We start from the raw sequence: 16,162 nt of genomic DNA on the forward strand, positions 1-16,162 counted from the left end.
AAAATTTCAAGTACATTTTTCAGTTGGGGAATTAATCATTTGGTCCTCTGCTAAATTTGTATGTTTGATCGTTTACAAAGAAATTAAGAATATCTAACTTTTATTGTAGTTTTATTTTAATGCAGAGAGGAAAAAAGAAAAAACACATTACATTATTAATTATATTATGTACAGTGTCAAGACAGGTTTCTGCACTTTTTTGATTTAATGGAATTGATAACTCATGCTCTGATTTTCCCCTAAGTCACAATTTTAGATAAGCACCATCTGATTTAACTAACAACATGCAAACTTTCTCTTCTTTATTGAAAACACTTTGTTGAAAGCAATCACTCACAGCGCATGCTGGATAACAGTATATTGTAAAGCCACCTATACAGCAACAAGCTTCAGCTCAATAATGAGGAGAAATATTGTGCCATTCCTCCTAATTGTGTCATAGACTTGCATTAAGATCAAGACTCCTAATTTTTTGTGTTGGGTTTGTATGTTCATAAAGTGTTACAACCACTTCCTGTTAAGAGCGGGGCTTTAGGTTCTGAAGGCAAGTGGCTCCTTAACAAAGAGGATCCTTCTGCAATCAGTTCTGCCAGGAAATGGAATATACTTGCCATTTGTGAGCCATTCACAGGCTTTGTGTGGAATGTGGGTTGTGTCATTTTGTGTGACATTGCCTTTTTAGATATTTTCCCCTATGTGGATCATGGCAAGCCTTTTTGCACTAGCTGCTGGGTGAGAAGAAGTCTTGTTATTAACTTTTCGTTTCCATATTAATAGCTCGCTATGAAGGCTGTGACCAAAAAGAGTATCGTTTCCCCTCTTTCGTGATATTTTGATATAGAGACATGGGTTATTGCATCAGTGAATCCCCGGGAGCCAAAACTGAAGAGTAAGTAAGTAAAGGTCAAAAAGGCTCTGCTTAAATCGCCCAATGTCAGTAGCATGCAGGTAGAAGCAGACAACACAGACAAAGACCAGACAAACAAATATCAGATTCAGGCAAAGGTCACAATAAAGTGGGCACAAACTAGCCTAGCTCAGTGGGATGCTATAAGCCTACTGAAGACAATCTGGAAAATGAATACAGTACTGCAAAAAAACTGATATCTTTAAACTGATGATAAAGGAATGAGCACCAGATGTGAAGGGAGGCTGGAAGGTCAAGTGATGCAGATGGTGGGGATATCAAGGTAACTGTAGGGTGAGGAGAAGTTTAAAGGTTTGGCATAGAGACACAAGAGGCTACTGGCAGGCAAAACAGCAGAAGAAGTGCACACGTAACATCTGGGTCATGATCTGTAGTCTGAACTCTAAGGTCGGGGTGGAAGTCAATGTAATGTCTGAGTTTGATCAATTTCCATCCATCCATTTTCATCAGTTTATCGAAGTCAGGTCACCGTGGCAGCAGGCTATGGAAGGTATTTCAGATGTCCTTTTTCCCAGCAACATGTTGGGCATTGACAGGCCAGACAAGATACAAAAGCTCTCCAGTGAGCTCTGGGGTCTTTCCCAGTTTGGCTCACCCAGAAAACCTTTCAAAGGGAGCTGTCCTAGAGGCATCTTGATCAGGTGCCAAGAATTTGATAGGCATAAAACAAGAAACAGCAGGAAGAGGACATGTTGTTGGAGCCCTGTGTTTGTGCTGGCACAGTCAGAGTACCTACATGATCTTCAGCAGTTTGTGTGTCAAGATGTCAGTTTTCCATAGCTTCAGCTGGTGTTTGACATGGATACAGGAGAGGGATGGGACATTTGAGTGTGCTGAATGTAGAGGAGAATTTGGCAAACATCAGCTTGTCTTTCTGAATCACAGCTGTCATCTTTCTCTTTGGGAAACAGTCTACCACCCAAAAGATTTACCGAATTAGTCCAGTCAGCGAGCGGTTTCTCCCCCTCATTTCCTTTAGACAGCAAAAGCGAGGAATATATTGAACTGACAAAAGAGACCACACATTGCTTGTAATTTTGCATATGAGGAGATGGCATGTTAAATTGAAACATTAACAGGTGTCCTTTAAAGATGCCTTAGAGCTAATGTCATATTAGCAGACTGTTATGGTACAAAAGTTTGTTTGCTTGTGATGCTGATAGAGAGGCAGGGAGAGGAAAAGAAAAAGAGGGTGTTTAATAGAGCCATCACTCAGCCCTTTGGCAGTGATATCTTGTTTTCCTCTCAGAGTGGGCTAGATGTATCGGTGCCCCTTATGTGTTATTGCCAGGCGAAGGCATTGGTTGTAGATCACCGTGAAAACTGAGAAAGCACAAGGTGCAACGGTTCCCTGAATGACAGCGACGAGAAAAATTGATGGGAGAAGATTCAGCCTGTCCTGTGAACATGCAGATGAACCAGTATAAAATCTGGCCACAAACTGAAAGAGTGCATGTTGTTAGAATGTTAAAAAGTATAACGTAATTTGAGCCAAATTGCAGAATACTTACAGGAAGTAATGTGTACATACCTCAAGCCAAGCCTGATTTTATGTATGTGTGTATGTATGGACTGGACTAAAAGTTACTTCACCTTGCTTTGATTTTACAACCACTACCAGTTCAGTACTGATCGATGTAAGGTGTGTAGTAGGGTTGTATTGCTCAGACCTATCAAAAATATATTTAGGGCCAGCTCCATGTAAAGAAATGCTATAAAACTTTAAATCCTATAGCTTACTGGCAGTGAGTGTAAAGATTTAGGAGCTGGGGTGATGTAGGTTTTTCTAAAACTTAGTTTTCAAGTTTCTTTGGCTGTGTTTATAAGATGAAACAATGCTGATTTTGTTATTACTTTTGCACGACAGTAAGGTTTAAGGTGAGATAAGACACCCAGGATTTTAAAAATCTTTAGAAATTTTATGAGATTTATTGTTAATGTGGTCAATGCATTTGGATAACACATTACAAACAGAAGGGAACCGAGGACTTCTCCTTGAGGAACACCTCAGGTTGCGGGCGTACATTTTAGAGACTGTACCATGATCTACAAGCACTTAAACTAATGTCTTCCCTAAAACAACGTTAACAAGCAAAGAAGCATCCTACAGCATAGGCTTTGCTTGATGTTTGTGATATATGATCAGTAGTTTCAAGAGCAAGTAACATAATCTTGTTGCCTAAACACTTAAGTCCTTATGTTTCTAATTATACACCGAAATTACCCAGCATTTTAAATCAGACCAGTTTCTTTTCCTGTATCTGTCTTATTATGTCTGCTGAAATATGTTCCAAACAGCTGAATAAAACCTGAAAATCTGAACAGACTACTTAGTGAAATAAACCCTGTAATGCTTTGCTAAAACTTTACTAATGCAGATGTTGATGGTACAGGTAATAATAGCAGAGGCATTAAACTGCCATGTTGGTAAGCATTAGTATAATACCTGATCTATTACCAGAAGAGTCATTACTCTGAGTGCTGTTGCTTTATTTGACAGCGATTTGTTTGTGTATTCTTGCTCCCATCTATCATTTTCTGGATGCGCTCTCACGTCTATGTTTTGCATCTATCCAAACACAAACATGCCATGTCAATGTGCCGTTCGCAAAACAAATTGGAGCACTCTGTACAAGAAAAGCTTGCCTGCGGCTAGTCATTTTGAAATTAAAAGCATGTCTCTTTGTTCAGCTTCAATTCCAGGAATGAGGGAGAGAATGTGAATGCGAATGTGTCGCACGGTGGGGAGAACACCAGGCAAGTACTGTGATTTTCACAGCCAAGGAATCACACAGACACTTTTTATCTATTTCCCTCGATCAGGAGACATCCGGCAGGAAAGGTAGGAGGATTAGATTAGCTAGAGAGAGGAAGGGAAAAGGGGAGAGTGGGTTCTCTAATCCTGATGGGATTTTTCAGAGGTACACCCATCACTATGGAGTGCAGTGTGCAGTGGGGAGTTGGTATCAGGAGGGGAGGTGTGCGGGACGGTTTGCCTCACTAAACCCTTCACACTTGCATGAAAGAGGTTCCAGCAAACTAGGGGATTAGTCAGAGTGTAATTACACTTGTGGGCCTCAGAAGTAGCAAAACGTGTGCCGACTGGAACACATCTCAGACGGGCAAAGGAAGAAGGGAGTTATGCCTGTTAATGTGTTGCCAGTGTCTGTTCAGTGAATTCTTAAACTGAATTAGCTGTCTTTAGTGAACACCAACAAGTGACTACAAAGCTGCTTTTATAGGGCTATCATTGATCTTCCTTATCAACATTAGGATGTCTGTATTTTGATCAATTTCAGTGAGATATTTATTGGAGTAATTACACTTAAACTTTTTTATAATAGCTATTTTTACTTTGTGGGAGTGCTGTCCATAAATTCAGTTTGCTCATTGAAAATAGTGTCTCATCACTCAAATTCTAACTGGTTGTGAAGTAGTGTTTACATTTCATGTTTAGCACTCTAGCAGGTTTACCTCATATCTCAGTTATCCCGAGAAATTCCCGAAAAATTGTCATTCTTCACTTTCTAGCGAAGCTGTTTCGCTGCTGCTGTTTTTTGTTACCATATTTTTAAAAAACTAAAAGAAAATAATATATATGTTGAGTCAACTATTGATGCTAGCTGAAGCTCATTTACTAGGTGTTGACACTCTCTTGTTGTTTTTGCACAACTGTGCACCGACTTAATGTGACTGAGGTAGTAAAGACCATAAGTTGGGCTGGTTGCAGAAGTCCAGAGGAAGAGGATGAAATGAGGGGAATGCAGAGAGACAGCTAAGTTGGCTTTATATGATAAATGGATTTATATAGCACCTTTCTATTCAATTTTGAGCACTCAGAGCACTTTGTACTACATTCACCCAAACACAATCACTTTTTCTACACCCAAGCACTATTATCTAAAATTCACATTGTAGATACTTGGGGTTCAGTGTCTGGCCCAACGATGCTTCAAACACTGACTATGCAAACTGGGAATCAAGACCCTGACCTTATGATTATTATTACTATTATCATTATTATATGACGCACTCTACCACCTGAGTAATAGCCAATATTATGGAAATACTGCATACTCTAATTAATAATGATATATTATTGTTTAGTAGGTGATGTGGCCAAACAAGTAGCCAAGGTAGAGTTTTCCCTGGACATTTTAAGGAAAAGTAACATAACTGATTAGCATTTTACTTTAACAATAACTCAAGTAAATTAGTTCAGACTACAAGTAAACCTTGTGTCTGCACAACATTTCTGCATAGTTAACAGAAAAACGTTTTCTACCTGGGATGTTGCATTTAGGGTCAAGTCATTTGTTTACATTTGGGTCGCACGTCACCAGCTGCTAGTATCTCCAGGTTTGCAGACAGGTTGTGGTCGACGATGTGTCTTTGCCTGAAGTGGTGAAGCAAGTTTGTTTTGACCTTTAGTGGGAAAGGTTTTATTGTATTTTTTGCACAGCACTGTGCTTTGTTAAAATTATTGAAGTAGCTCTTTTTATATGTACTACAATGTCACTGGATGCTCCCACTTGTGTGTCAGCTCTTGCTGCAAAATATGCCTGAATTAGTCTTGTTATACGTGCACTAGGGAGCGCAGGCGCTCGGGGTTGCTATGACAATGATAAGGTATGATCGCACATGATCTTGCATTATTGTTTCATCAGTCTGAATTTCGTTCTGATTTAATTCTTTAGGTCAACGAGGTGAAGCCCTCCAGCATGGACAATCTGGGACCCTGCCTCACTTCCTGGAGGAGCCTGTTGATGCCTACATTGTCAAAAGTAATCCCATCAAGCTCCGGTGTCAAGCTCGGCCTGCGCTCCAGATCTTCTTCAAGTGCAATGGTGATTGGGTCCACCAGAGCCAGCACACGTCTCAAGAGCACACTGATCTCACAACAGGTACGGAAACTTTTTTTTTTTAACATATGTAACTTCCTTGATACAGTCATGCAGTTGAATGTGTAGGATATGTGTATAGCGAACATTGATTAATTAAAAGAGTTGTATACACACATGATGTGCAAATGTACACATAAAACTCAATTCCGTCCTCCCTGTCAAACCGTATCTGGCATTTTACATTATGTGAATATCACTCATATCGCAGGCAGCAAGCACTGAAAGTCTCAAGCAGGAACTTTGCTAATGGGGCTTTGTGACAATGCCTACGGCTACATCCAACCCTGTAAATGTATTTGCCTCACTTTTACAGACTACACTCTGTGTCACATTTGATCTGAGCAGAAATGACAACTGTTAGAGCATGAAACGCATCAACTTGTTCAATTTTGGGATTAGACTTTGAACACTGAATGGTGTCTTTTACTGATGCAACTTACTGAAATCCAGTTGTTGTTTTAACTTCAAAATAAATCCATTCAGACCACAGAGGCATTTTTCCCTCTTTTCTAATACTCTTGTCAGTTTTTGTTGCATCATCTCACGATGGGTATAAATATCTCATGATTGCACTTGTGTTTGTACAGCGAATTTAGCAGTAAAACAAAAACTAAATTATACTTCCTTTTTTCCTCATAATGTGCTTGTGTTGTAATTAACTTTTTACAAGCGTATCTTGCGAGCAGCTCCTGTTTTTATTTCAATAACCGTTAGTTTTATTTGTGGTCTTGTATCCATTTGTTCAGAAGACACATAATCACCTGTACTCAAAAATTAAAACTGTGAAAAAAAAAATGTATTAGTGCATTGCGTGATGGTTGATGCTTCACTTAACACACAATAGCATGCAGTAACTCCTCTCACAGCTAACAACGGACCTCTAAACTTTTACTGCCTCTATTCTGGATTCATAGCTCTGCTCCCATCTGGCTTCTTATCACCACTCATATCCGTCTCCAGTGGGACGGTCATAAGGAAAGGGATGTACAGAAGGCAAAGGGTTTCCAGAGACAGAATAGTATCTCCTCAAGTAAAATAGTTTTTCCTGACCTGGACTGTGTCAGGATGTTCTAAACGCTGCCTGCTGGAAGATGTATTGTAATAGTTTATTTGGAACTTTTGAGCAACTTTTGCAAAACAGAGGCACAACACAGAAAAACTCAAGTTTTCCATGTACATCTGCATTTAGATGAATTGTTAAACTCACTAAGTTTTTTTATGCTATTCTGAGGACTGTTTTCTGCCCTCCAACTGTTGTTATAGCACCAAAGATGTGGTGACAGTAAAGATAAGAAGCTCTTGTAAAGTAATTTAATAAAATATTTAATCAAACATATACACATATGTATCTATATATAGAGAAACTGGTAGAAACCACCCCCATAAAGTGACAGCTTGATCCTCCTACAAGTAGGATTTATATTTTGTTTATTACACTCTGCTGTTTTTCTCAGCTCTGAGGAGGTTTATTTGATTGTTATTATACTACACACAGCGTGATCAAGAAACTGACCTGACAGCCCATTGTTCATCAGCGGTGCTAGTTTCAGTCATTGCGCAAAAGTACTGTTTATAAGGCTGGGGAAATCTGCAGTGAGCTGAGACTGAAGAAGTCACTTGGATGAGTGACGAAAACGTTTCTCCCACTGAAAACTGTCGTAAACTTTTGAGCTTAAGTCTCTGTCTCCGCGTTTGTGTCTACACTTGGGTCCTCCGTTCCTGCCTGCCTACACACAGCCGGACCATGCATCAAGACATACTACACACTGGCTTTTGAGTCTGGTCTTATTGTTACACTACAACTCCACACTTCTATTTTGAAGCCAAGTTCTGTTTGTTTGTTTTTGTTTTGCTTTTTTCCTAAAAACCAAATTATATTTCCCTTTTTCCTCATAAAGTGCTTAAACTATGTTGCAACAGGAGTTTCGAAATGGGTTAAATATACTTGAGAAACATAGAAGGTGGAAAATATGGATCTAGCCACGGTGATGTCAACAGCTGCTTTGGGAAGTCTGTTTTATTTTCTTTGTCACCACCTTGGTAGTATAACTTTATAAATATCTGAGAACTGGGAGAGAAGACAGCATTGCAGCTAGGACTGTTTCCTGTGACGGTCGCGAGAGAGCATTTACGCAGTTTCTCTGTCAGTTTAGGCACCTTGCTGCGTATTGGTTCATTTCAGCTAAGAAAACCATTTTTAGAGATGTCATGCTCGGGAGCTACAAGGGGTCCATCATCATCCTCATTTCAGGGTCTGCTTACACGTGAGGACACAGGAGATTGACAGATGGATTGGTGCAGTGTTTGCAGTAATGTAACAGGTGTTGTGGTCTGTTAGGATGAAGAGAGAACTGAACGTGAAAGTGAAGTCAACATTCTCACCCGCACTTACGGCCACTAGCTGTGGGTAGTGTCCAAAAAAATGAAACTGTGGATTCACGCAGCACAAATGATCTCCGTCTGAAGAGTGGGAGGGTGAGGTGCTCAGTATTTGGTGAGGGGCTCATGTCAAATGGACCCAGTTTTTGTGGCTCAGGCATCAACCATAGGCAGAAAATGGATAGATGGCATAAATAGCCGTAATGTTTCAGTTGGATATTTCCATATTTTATACTGTCTGTGTTTGGAAGCCAGATTCAAGTGGGCATTTCAGGAAGTGCTGTTTTTAGTAATTCTGTGACATTTTTTTAGACCCAGAGCTTGCTGGTTGATCTGAACACTGAAGGACATAAGGGCAAAGTCAGTGACAAGCTGATGAATGTAGAGGAGTTTATAGTGACTAGAGGGCCTCAGAGTCACTAAACACACACATGTGGCACATATTCAGGAAGACAAAACAGTTCCTAAAAAAATATTTGCTCGCTTCTTGACGTTAAGAAAAGCACAGTGAGTGATATTCCCTCCTCTTATCTGTGTAAACAAACACATGCGTGTAAACAAACACACATGTTCTTCTTTGAAGAACATGTTACAGATCCTGACTGATAGCTAGACATCTGTCCTCTGCTGCATATTTCAACATCTAACCCATGCCACAGTTATTTCATTACTGATGGATTGTATATGACCCTATGCCTGTTCAGAAACAATAAATACTAGCCTATTAAGTTCATTCAGGCATGTTAGTCCATACTGAACTAGTATTAAACTCTGAGGTAGATACACAAGTGAAAACAGTGAAAAGTAATTAGAGAGCAGAAATGATCTGAGGTTAATTTTATTCATTATAAGTGTCTGTTATTGATACTTTCTTTGGTCAATGCACTCTAATGGTAAATTGTTCATTTTCATGATTATAAAGTAATCTGCTTACCTTACTGTAGTGATTGTAGTGTATATATGTCTGTATGTATTATATCTCAGCGACACTTTGCACAAACATTATCACATATACAGCGATTATTAATACTATATGGTTTGAAAAACACTTATTATAAATTCTTTTGATTGAGAAAATGCAATGTTACATTCTACATTTGCATGTTTCACGTGTCACATTCAACATATGTCATTTGTGCCCAACTTATTATATATTCATAACATAGTGCAGAGTGTTTTATCATGGACAATTACAGTGGTTCATGTAAAATGTATGGTAATTTAAAAAGTTGGCATAAGGGTAAATGGATTGTTTCATGTAAGTAATCTTAAAGTTTTTTAAAAAGTTTATATTTTCTATAAAGAAGTTCTTGCTTTTTGAAACAAGGGATCAGCATTTCTGTGTTGAAAAATAGCTCACTGTAAAATGATCTGCCATAGCTACCAGATTGATTGAGTTTAAAATAATTCAGCTCTGTACTTCATGTTTAAATCCAATTATTCAATGTGTGGCCCTTAATTTATCTTAGCCAGTGTGTCCCTCTAGGAGAAAAAAAAAGAAAAGTTTCCCGCTCGCACACTAGCAACTGAATACTGGATTTACTGGATGGGCAGAAACATAACACTAAATACATCCTACTTGTCAGAATGTCTCAAAAGGATTTTGTATTCGTTAAGAGGAAATTTGTCTCATTGACCATCTCAGTGCACAACCATGTTACCAGACACTGCAGAGAGAAACTGAAAATAAATGGAGCAGTTTGTTGTGGAGCCGGGGAGAACAAGCATGAAGCTGTGACCCTCTGGCATTACGTTAAGTGTCTACAAACTCATAAAGCTACTTGATTGGATGATGGCTGAAATAGTACAGAACAAAATGTTTCAACATTAATGCCAGTATCATTAGATTTTAAAAAACACTGGACCTGGACATTTCTGACAGCCCACACTTGGATGTGACTGCATACTCTGACACTCTCTCTTTGAAAGCAGTAAATCGCTTCAAATCTTGAAATTATCATTTCTTAACATATCATTTGTGCACTGTGGAGATGTTCTTTCAAGCGCAGCATAATTTTTTCCCCTATACCATTTTTTTCAGACATCACCCCATTCCATATTTATTTGTTTTGTTCAGTTAAATTGTAACGAGCTTTTGCAACTAAAATGGAAAAAATAATAGCCAGCAGCATTATTACCCATCACTTTGTGGCTCTCTAATACCCTACAGTACTTTTAAGTGAATTTCTTTTTTTTGCATTGAGGAAAAATAATATGCCTTTTCCACTTGCATTCTTTGATCTTTTTTATATAAAAGCACAATTTGCAAGCAAAATAGAAAAACTATTCATTATTGCTACGGGGTGAGAGAAAATAAGACTGCATCTTAATCATTTAGTTTAGCAACTTAGTACCAGGTTTACTTTTCAGAAGTAACCTTTTCTTTCTATGACAAAGAAAGGATAAAAAGAAACATTACATTTTTTGTCTGAGTTTAAGTCAAAAAGGTATTTTATTCATGTATTATGATTTTCTGGCATTCTGATGAGGATGATTATGTACGTATTATTTATGACTCTACGTATTAGCCTATTTCCTAAGCTCAATCAAAGAATGATTCACAATAAACGCTTAAAAAATTAACTGTGCTCAAAATGCTGATTTAAATCATTTGGGTACATGTAAATTCTATGTAGGTACCATGTGAAATTTACTGTTAGTACCAAGCACATTTTTCATTAATGATTAACTATTTGGATTAATAAACCTTTAAGTTTAAATACCTCAGCTGAATTTTACTCAGAATCATGTTTACTGACGATGAAAAGCATGTTTTTGAATCCAGAAATGCCCAACTTTTTTTATACATTACATACTTGGTTCAGGCTCCTTTGTCACAAATTACTGCCTGAGAGTGGACTGGCATGGAGATGATCAGCTTGCGGCACTGCTGAGGTGTTATTGAAGCCCAGCTTGCTTTGATGGAGGACTTTGGCTCTTCTCTATTTTTGGGTCGGGTGTTTCTCATTTTTCTTCCTATATATTGAACATTACCTGTCAATTACTGAGCCGTCCTCTTTGTTTATATGAGAATCTACCTTAAAGCTATTGCTCACAGAGCCCTTAGCATGGCTAAGACACTCAGACTGTACATCACACTGACTCTCAGGGGGGTGAAATGACAGCTTCTCTTTCACAGACACTTTTTCACTCACATATGCTGCATGCTTGGAAAGTAATGTGTGTTTTCTTCTTCTCGGGTCTCAGCAGATGGTCACTCTTACTGAGCCTGGTTCTGTCTGAGGTTTCTTCCTCTTTAAAATTGTGTTTTCCTTCCCACTGCGAAACAGTTAAGTACTATAAGGTCTTGGCCTTACTATGTATGTCATCATTGCTGTGTAAATACAATAGACTTGATCTGATTTATATTTAAGCTTTTTCCCCTTCTCTCACGTTAATTTATTTTGATGACTTCTGCTCTTTTTCTCACTTTTCTGTCTTACTTGGTTACTAAACACATCTAAGCTCTAATGCATGCATGTAATAAGACAGTATGACCTGCTGAAACCCCAAGCTGTTTGGTTACCATAGTGATATGTGGCTTTGCTTCTTGGTCGTGCTTTAGTACTGAGACTTCATAAACACAGAGGATTTCTTTCAACCCGACCAGAGATTTAGTGGGCCTTTTCGAACAGCATCCATTACCAGCCATATCTATGTTACACACAGACAGAGCTGAGCCAACGAACCCCATGTTGAGAAAATGAGCATCTTGCCTTAGACACTGGCTCTCCATCCAGCTTCATCTGTAGGAGGCAGGTGAACAGCTATATCTCTGGACAAGCTATTATAGTCTGACTCAGGTGGTAGAATGGCCACTGGGTTCAGCAGAGAGCAGGGTGCTGTAGCTATTAAAGCAGTAAGCTGTGAATTAAATGGAGACAGACTCAGCAACACATGCCATAACACTGTCTGTCCAGGGGGTTTAAGGCACAGGATGGAGACTGCATCTTTCCAGAGGCAGGTAACTCAGCAAGGCAGATATACATTTACCAATGTGTTGTTCTGTTTTTCTCAGATTTAGCCTTATATATGTCCCTCCCAGGAGGCAACGCTGTAAAAAGGAAAAGAAATGTAGATGTGTAAAGTGGTGGCTTTGGCTCAGGAACTAGAGGAGGTTGAGTGGAGATAAGATACTGAACCTCGAATTGTGGTATGTGAGTGAGTGATAGATAAAACCACCGTATGCCTATGGGTGTGTAAATTTGACTTACAGTGTGAAAGTACTTTGAATGGACAGTAAGATTAGAAGAGCGCTGTACAAATGTGAGTCCATCAACAGCTTAAGTGCCATAAGCAGAGCATTGATGAATCATGATTTTCACAACTTTCAAGATGTGTAGCACGGTAAAATATTTTGAACAGCATGTAATGGCTAAATATGTGTTTTATACCTCTAATTCATATCCTCTGGGAGCTAATCGGGACTCAGCTTAAACTTTAACACCAAAACTACTGAAGTTTTTGTATTTATTCCAGGATGCCGCTGTGTATGTAACTGAACTCATACCACTTCTCTGAGACAGCACTGAGCAGCAGGGTCACTGTCTTGCTTAACTTGAGGTTATGTATTTTCTTCTTGACAAAGTGTGTCTACAGAAAGATAGAAGTGCCTTTTTATTGGCATTTACTACATGGTACACACCCAAAGTGTTGAAAGAGTTAAAGGTATAATTTCTTGTTTTCTGAAGAATCAAACCAGACAGTGTTGTCATGTCACTGAGATATATAGTGTAGGTTGTAGAACCTCTAATGAATGTCCATTTGTTATCATTATCCATGAATAATAACGTTGTTGTGCTATTCAAACCATTAAGTGGGCAATGGTGCGCTGTCACCCTGAAATATATTTCCTCTATCAATACAGAAATGTTTGCTGAGATAAATGATGACACTGAATGCTGAGTATCCAAGCACTGTGGAAACCATTTGAGGTTTCTGTTGCAGTTTTATAGGTTTTCTTGCATTTGAGTGAGGTGTTTTTTGATTGTATAGGTTAAACTTTGGGAATGAGTGCTTTGCAACTGACTATGTTTTATTCACTTTACTGTGCAAACGTCTCGAGCCACCAGTAGTCTATTTCTGAAAGTTTTTCTTTGGACATTCTTTGCTTTTTCACTCAGACTTTGTATATTACTTGCTTCAAATTAACTTTTACTTATTTGGTAAGCTCCTTAACATTGACCTAGGAATCATTCAAGCACACTGAATCCTTAAAAATTTGAAAAAAATGGACAACTCGAGGACAAAAGATAAAGGGTTCAGGCCTGAAAAACTATCTACAGCAGATCAAAAGTATCTGAAATAATGCTCTTAAGAAAATAATCCAGCAAAGACCTAGCACAGGACCTTCAGTTTATCTATCTACTGTTCACCGAAGTTTCAAGAGAAATGGTGGCTGCCATTCTTAACAAAAAGAAAATAGGGTGAAAAGGCTGAAGTCTGCCAATTACACAGGAACTGAATTGAAGTGTCAACATGTTTAATGGAGTGATGAATCCAAATCTGAAATTTCTGGTTCAAATATGTGTCAATATGTAGAGAGGAGGTCAGGAGAGAGGTATAAACAGTGAGTGCCAACAGCTACCTTTAAAACATGGTGAAGGCTTTATCATGGTTGCATTTCAGACACTGGTGTTGAGGATTCTTCAAAAGTACCATCGTTATTTTGACCAACTATGTAATACCATCTGGAAAGCACCTAACTGGAAATTGCTTCATTTTTTTTAGCATAGAAAGAATTCCAAACCCGCTGCCAATGTAGTAGAAGCCTGGATAGAAAAATACACACAATGAAGACTATCGGTCATGAATTGGCCTTCCTAGAGCCTGACCTCAACATTATTGAAGCAGTGTGGGATCACCTTGACAGAGAACAGAGCAAAATGCAGCCAACATCCAAACATGTCCTTTAAAAAAGCCTGGAGAACTATTCCTGAGAACTGCTGAAAGACATGAAAGAAAAGCTTGCCTAAGAGAGTTCAGGCTGTGCTGAGGTGGTCATAGTAAACATTAACTTTTGACCTTGGTGTTCAAGCTTGTTTTACCTAATATGCTGTATTTCCATTTAAATCTACACATGCTACAAATTGCTGCACCTAAGGCGTGGCTCGAGATTTTTGCACAGCACTGTACAAAATGCAACAGAATCTAAGATATTTGCAAATATAAAACAAAATGAGGCAGCTGTATATATGGAGGGGAGGGGGGGAACGCTGAAGCTATCTTGCTGCTGTGCACCTGCAGTTTAGAGGTGCTGGAAGATGGCCTTTTGTTACAGAGTCAGGCTAGCTGTTCATGAGCAGCATCAGTCTTATTTTTTTGCTCTCAACACAAATGTGAATTACTCCTAACCCCCAAATTTCAAGCTCTCCCATTTAGATACAGTTTTTTGAGCTGTTACAAAAATCAAAGTTTCTTGCGTGACGCCAGGCACTGTTGGATGAAGGGAAGATGCTTTGGATGGGCTAACCAAAATCATGAATCAGTGAGGGAAGAGCTAAAGCAGACAACAAGATGGAGGGCTGTGGGGACAAACATTAAACTTCTCCGACAGTCTCATTACTGCTCTCATACCTTTTGAATAGATCTGGCAATCAGAGTGGCGTTTTGAAAACAACTCACTAAAAAAAGAGTTTCTCCAAGCAGGAAAATAATGTTGTCTGAATAATGCAGAGTTTGACGTGAATGTAATAAGGCAAAACAATCCACAGCTGAAAACAGATGGTGTGGCATTCAATAACAAATAGTGGAGATGTGTGATATAGCCCAGTTAGATTTTCTAGTGATCTGCTGTACTTAAACTAATGTTTGGGCTGTACATTAACTATAGAAATCAAAAAACACAATAGGAATAATTTATTTATGCCATTACTACATTTGGCTGAAGGAAAAACTTTTTTTTTTGCATTTTTATCACATAAAAGCTAAAATGCTTTTCAAAAATTGAAAGTGAAACACGACTTTTGCCAGACAAAAAAGGAGGCCATGACACATGGGAATATTGCCTGCTGGTAATCTGGTGTTTTCAGATAGGGGGGGGGGGCAAGAAGAGAATTAATGGTCATGAGAGCAGTGTGAACTTTTAATCATGTCTGATTTTTTTTTTTTCTTTTTTAACCCTAAACTGCTTGTGTCCGTTGCAGCCACAGGACATCACATACACTGGCACAACAACAAAGATCTAATTGAGCAGTCTGATGTGCGCAGAAGTCTGTGTGGTTATTCTGCAGCAGCCTACTTCTGTTTGCACATGATTTAATCAATGTAAACACAGTGAATCATTGCACACAATGGCTCTGCCCAGTGCTCTACTTTTCAAATTAGAGGCTGCAGATTTATCACCAAGCTGTCCTGCTTCCTTTAGACAGGCATGTTTAATTAAAGTAACTAAAGGAAAAGGTTGTCGTATTTCTTTTAGTATAAAGCACCTGTAGATGCTTAGTATCACCTATTAATTTCCAACTCCCTGTTGAATTTTCTTTTCTGAACTTTCGTCTCCTCATTTGTAAATGCTAACTCAAATGTATTATTTTAATTTTAGCGTTATTCCTGGAGTCGTGGCTCATTGGGAACTGACAGAACCTGGTTCTTTTCTGCATGTGTTCCCAGCATGCCTATGATCCAGCTTTCACCAAAATACCAACACTTTGCTTTTGTGCAACCTCATTTGAATGAAACTACAACTACTCTCTGTGCCTCTCCTCACACATTTGTGCCAAACACACTATGCAGGAAATGAAAATACCAAAGAGAAAAACACCAACATTTAAAAGTGCTACTTGTGGCCTGTAATAAAAAGTAAGCTGTTGGTGAGGTATCCAAAGGGAGGATGCTTTACTTTATAACAAACACAAAGCAGAAAATGACCACTCGGTTGACTCATAATTGGCAGGACAGTAAAAATAATGTGTCACTTACTTGGCATCTGCATCCAGTCAAAGGCATGAGA

At 38.7% G+C, this 16,162-nt stretch overlaps 1 protein-coding gene across 2 annotated transcripts in view; it reads left to right on the forward strand.

Moving 5' to 3' along the window:
* LOC116310464 (netrin receptor UNC5D-like) overlaps positions 1-16,162 on the forward strand; it is a 171,526-nt gene that overhangs the window by 96,282 nt on the left and 59,082 nt on the right. For both annotated transcript variants that reach the window (XM_039614396.1, XM_039614397.1), the window contains one exon: positions 5,626-5,832. In XM_039614396.1, coding sequence (XP_039470330.1) covers positions 5,626-5,832 — 207 coding nt within the window. The remainder of the gene's footprint in view (positions 1-5,625; positions 5,833-16,162) is intronic.

The sequence above is a fragment of the Oreochromis aureus genome, linkage group 7, assembly GCF_013358895.1.
Source record: "Oreochromis aureus strain Israel breed Guangdong linkage group 7, ZZ_aureus, whole genome shotgun sequence".
NCBI classification, from domain to species: Eukaryota; Metazoa; Chordata; class Actinopteri; order Cichliformes; family Cichlidae; genus Oreochromis; species Oreochromis aureus.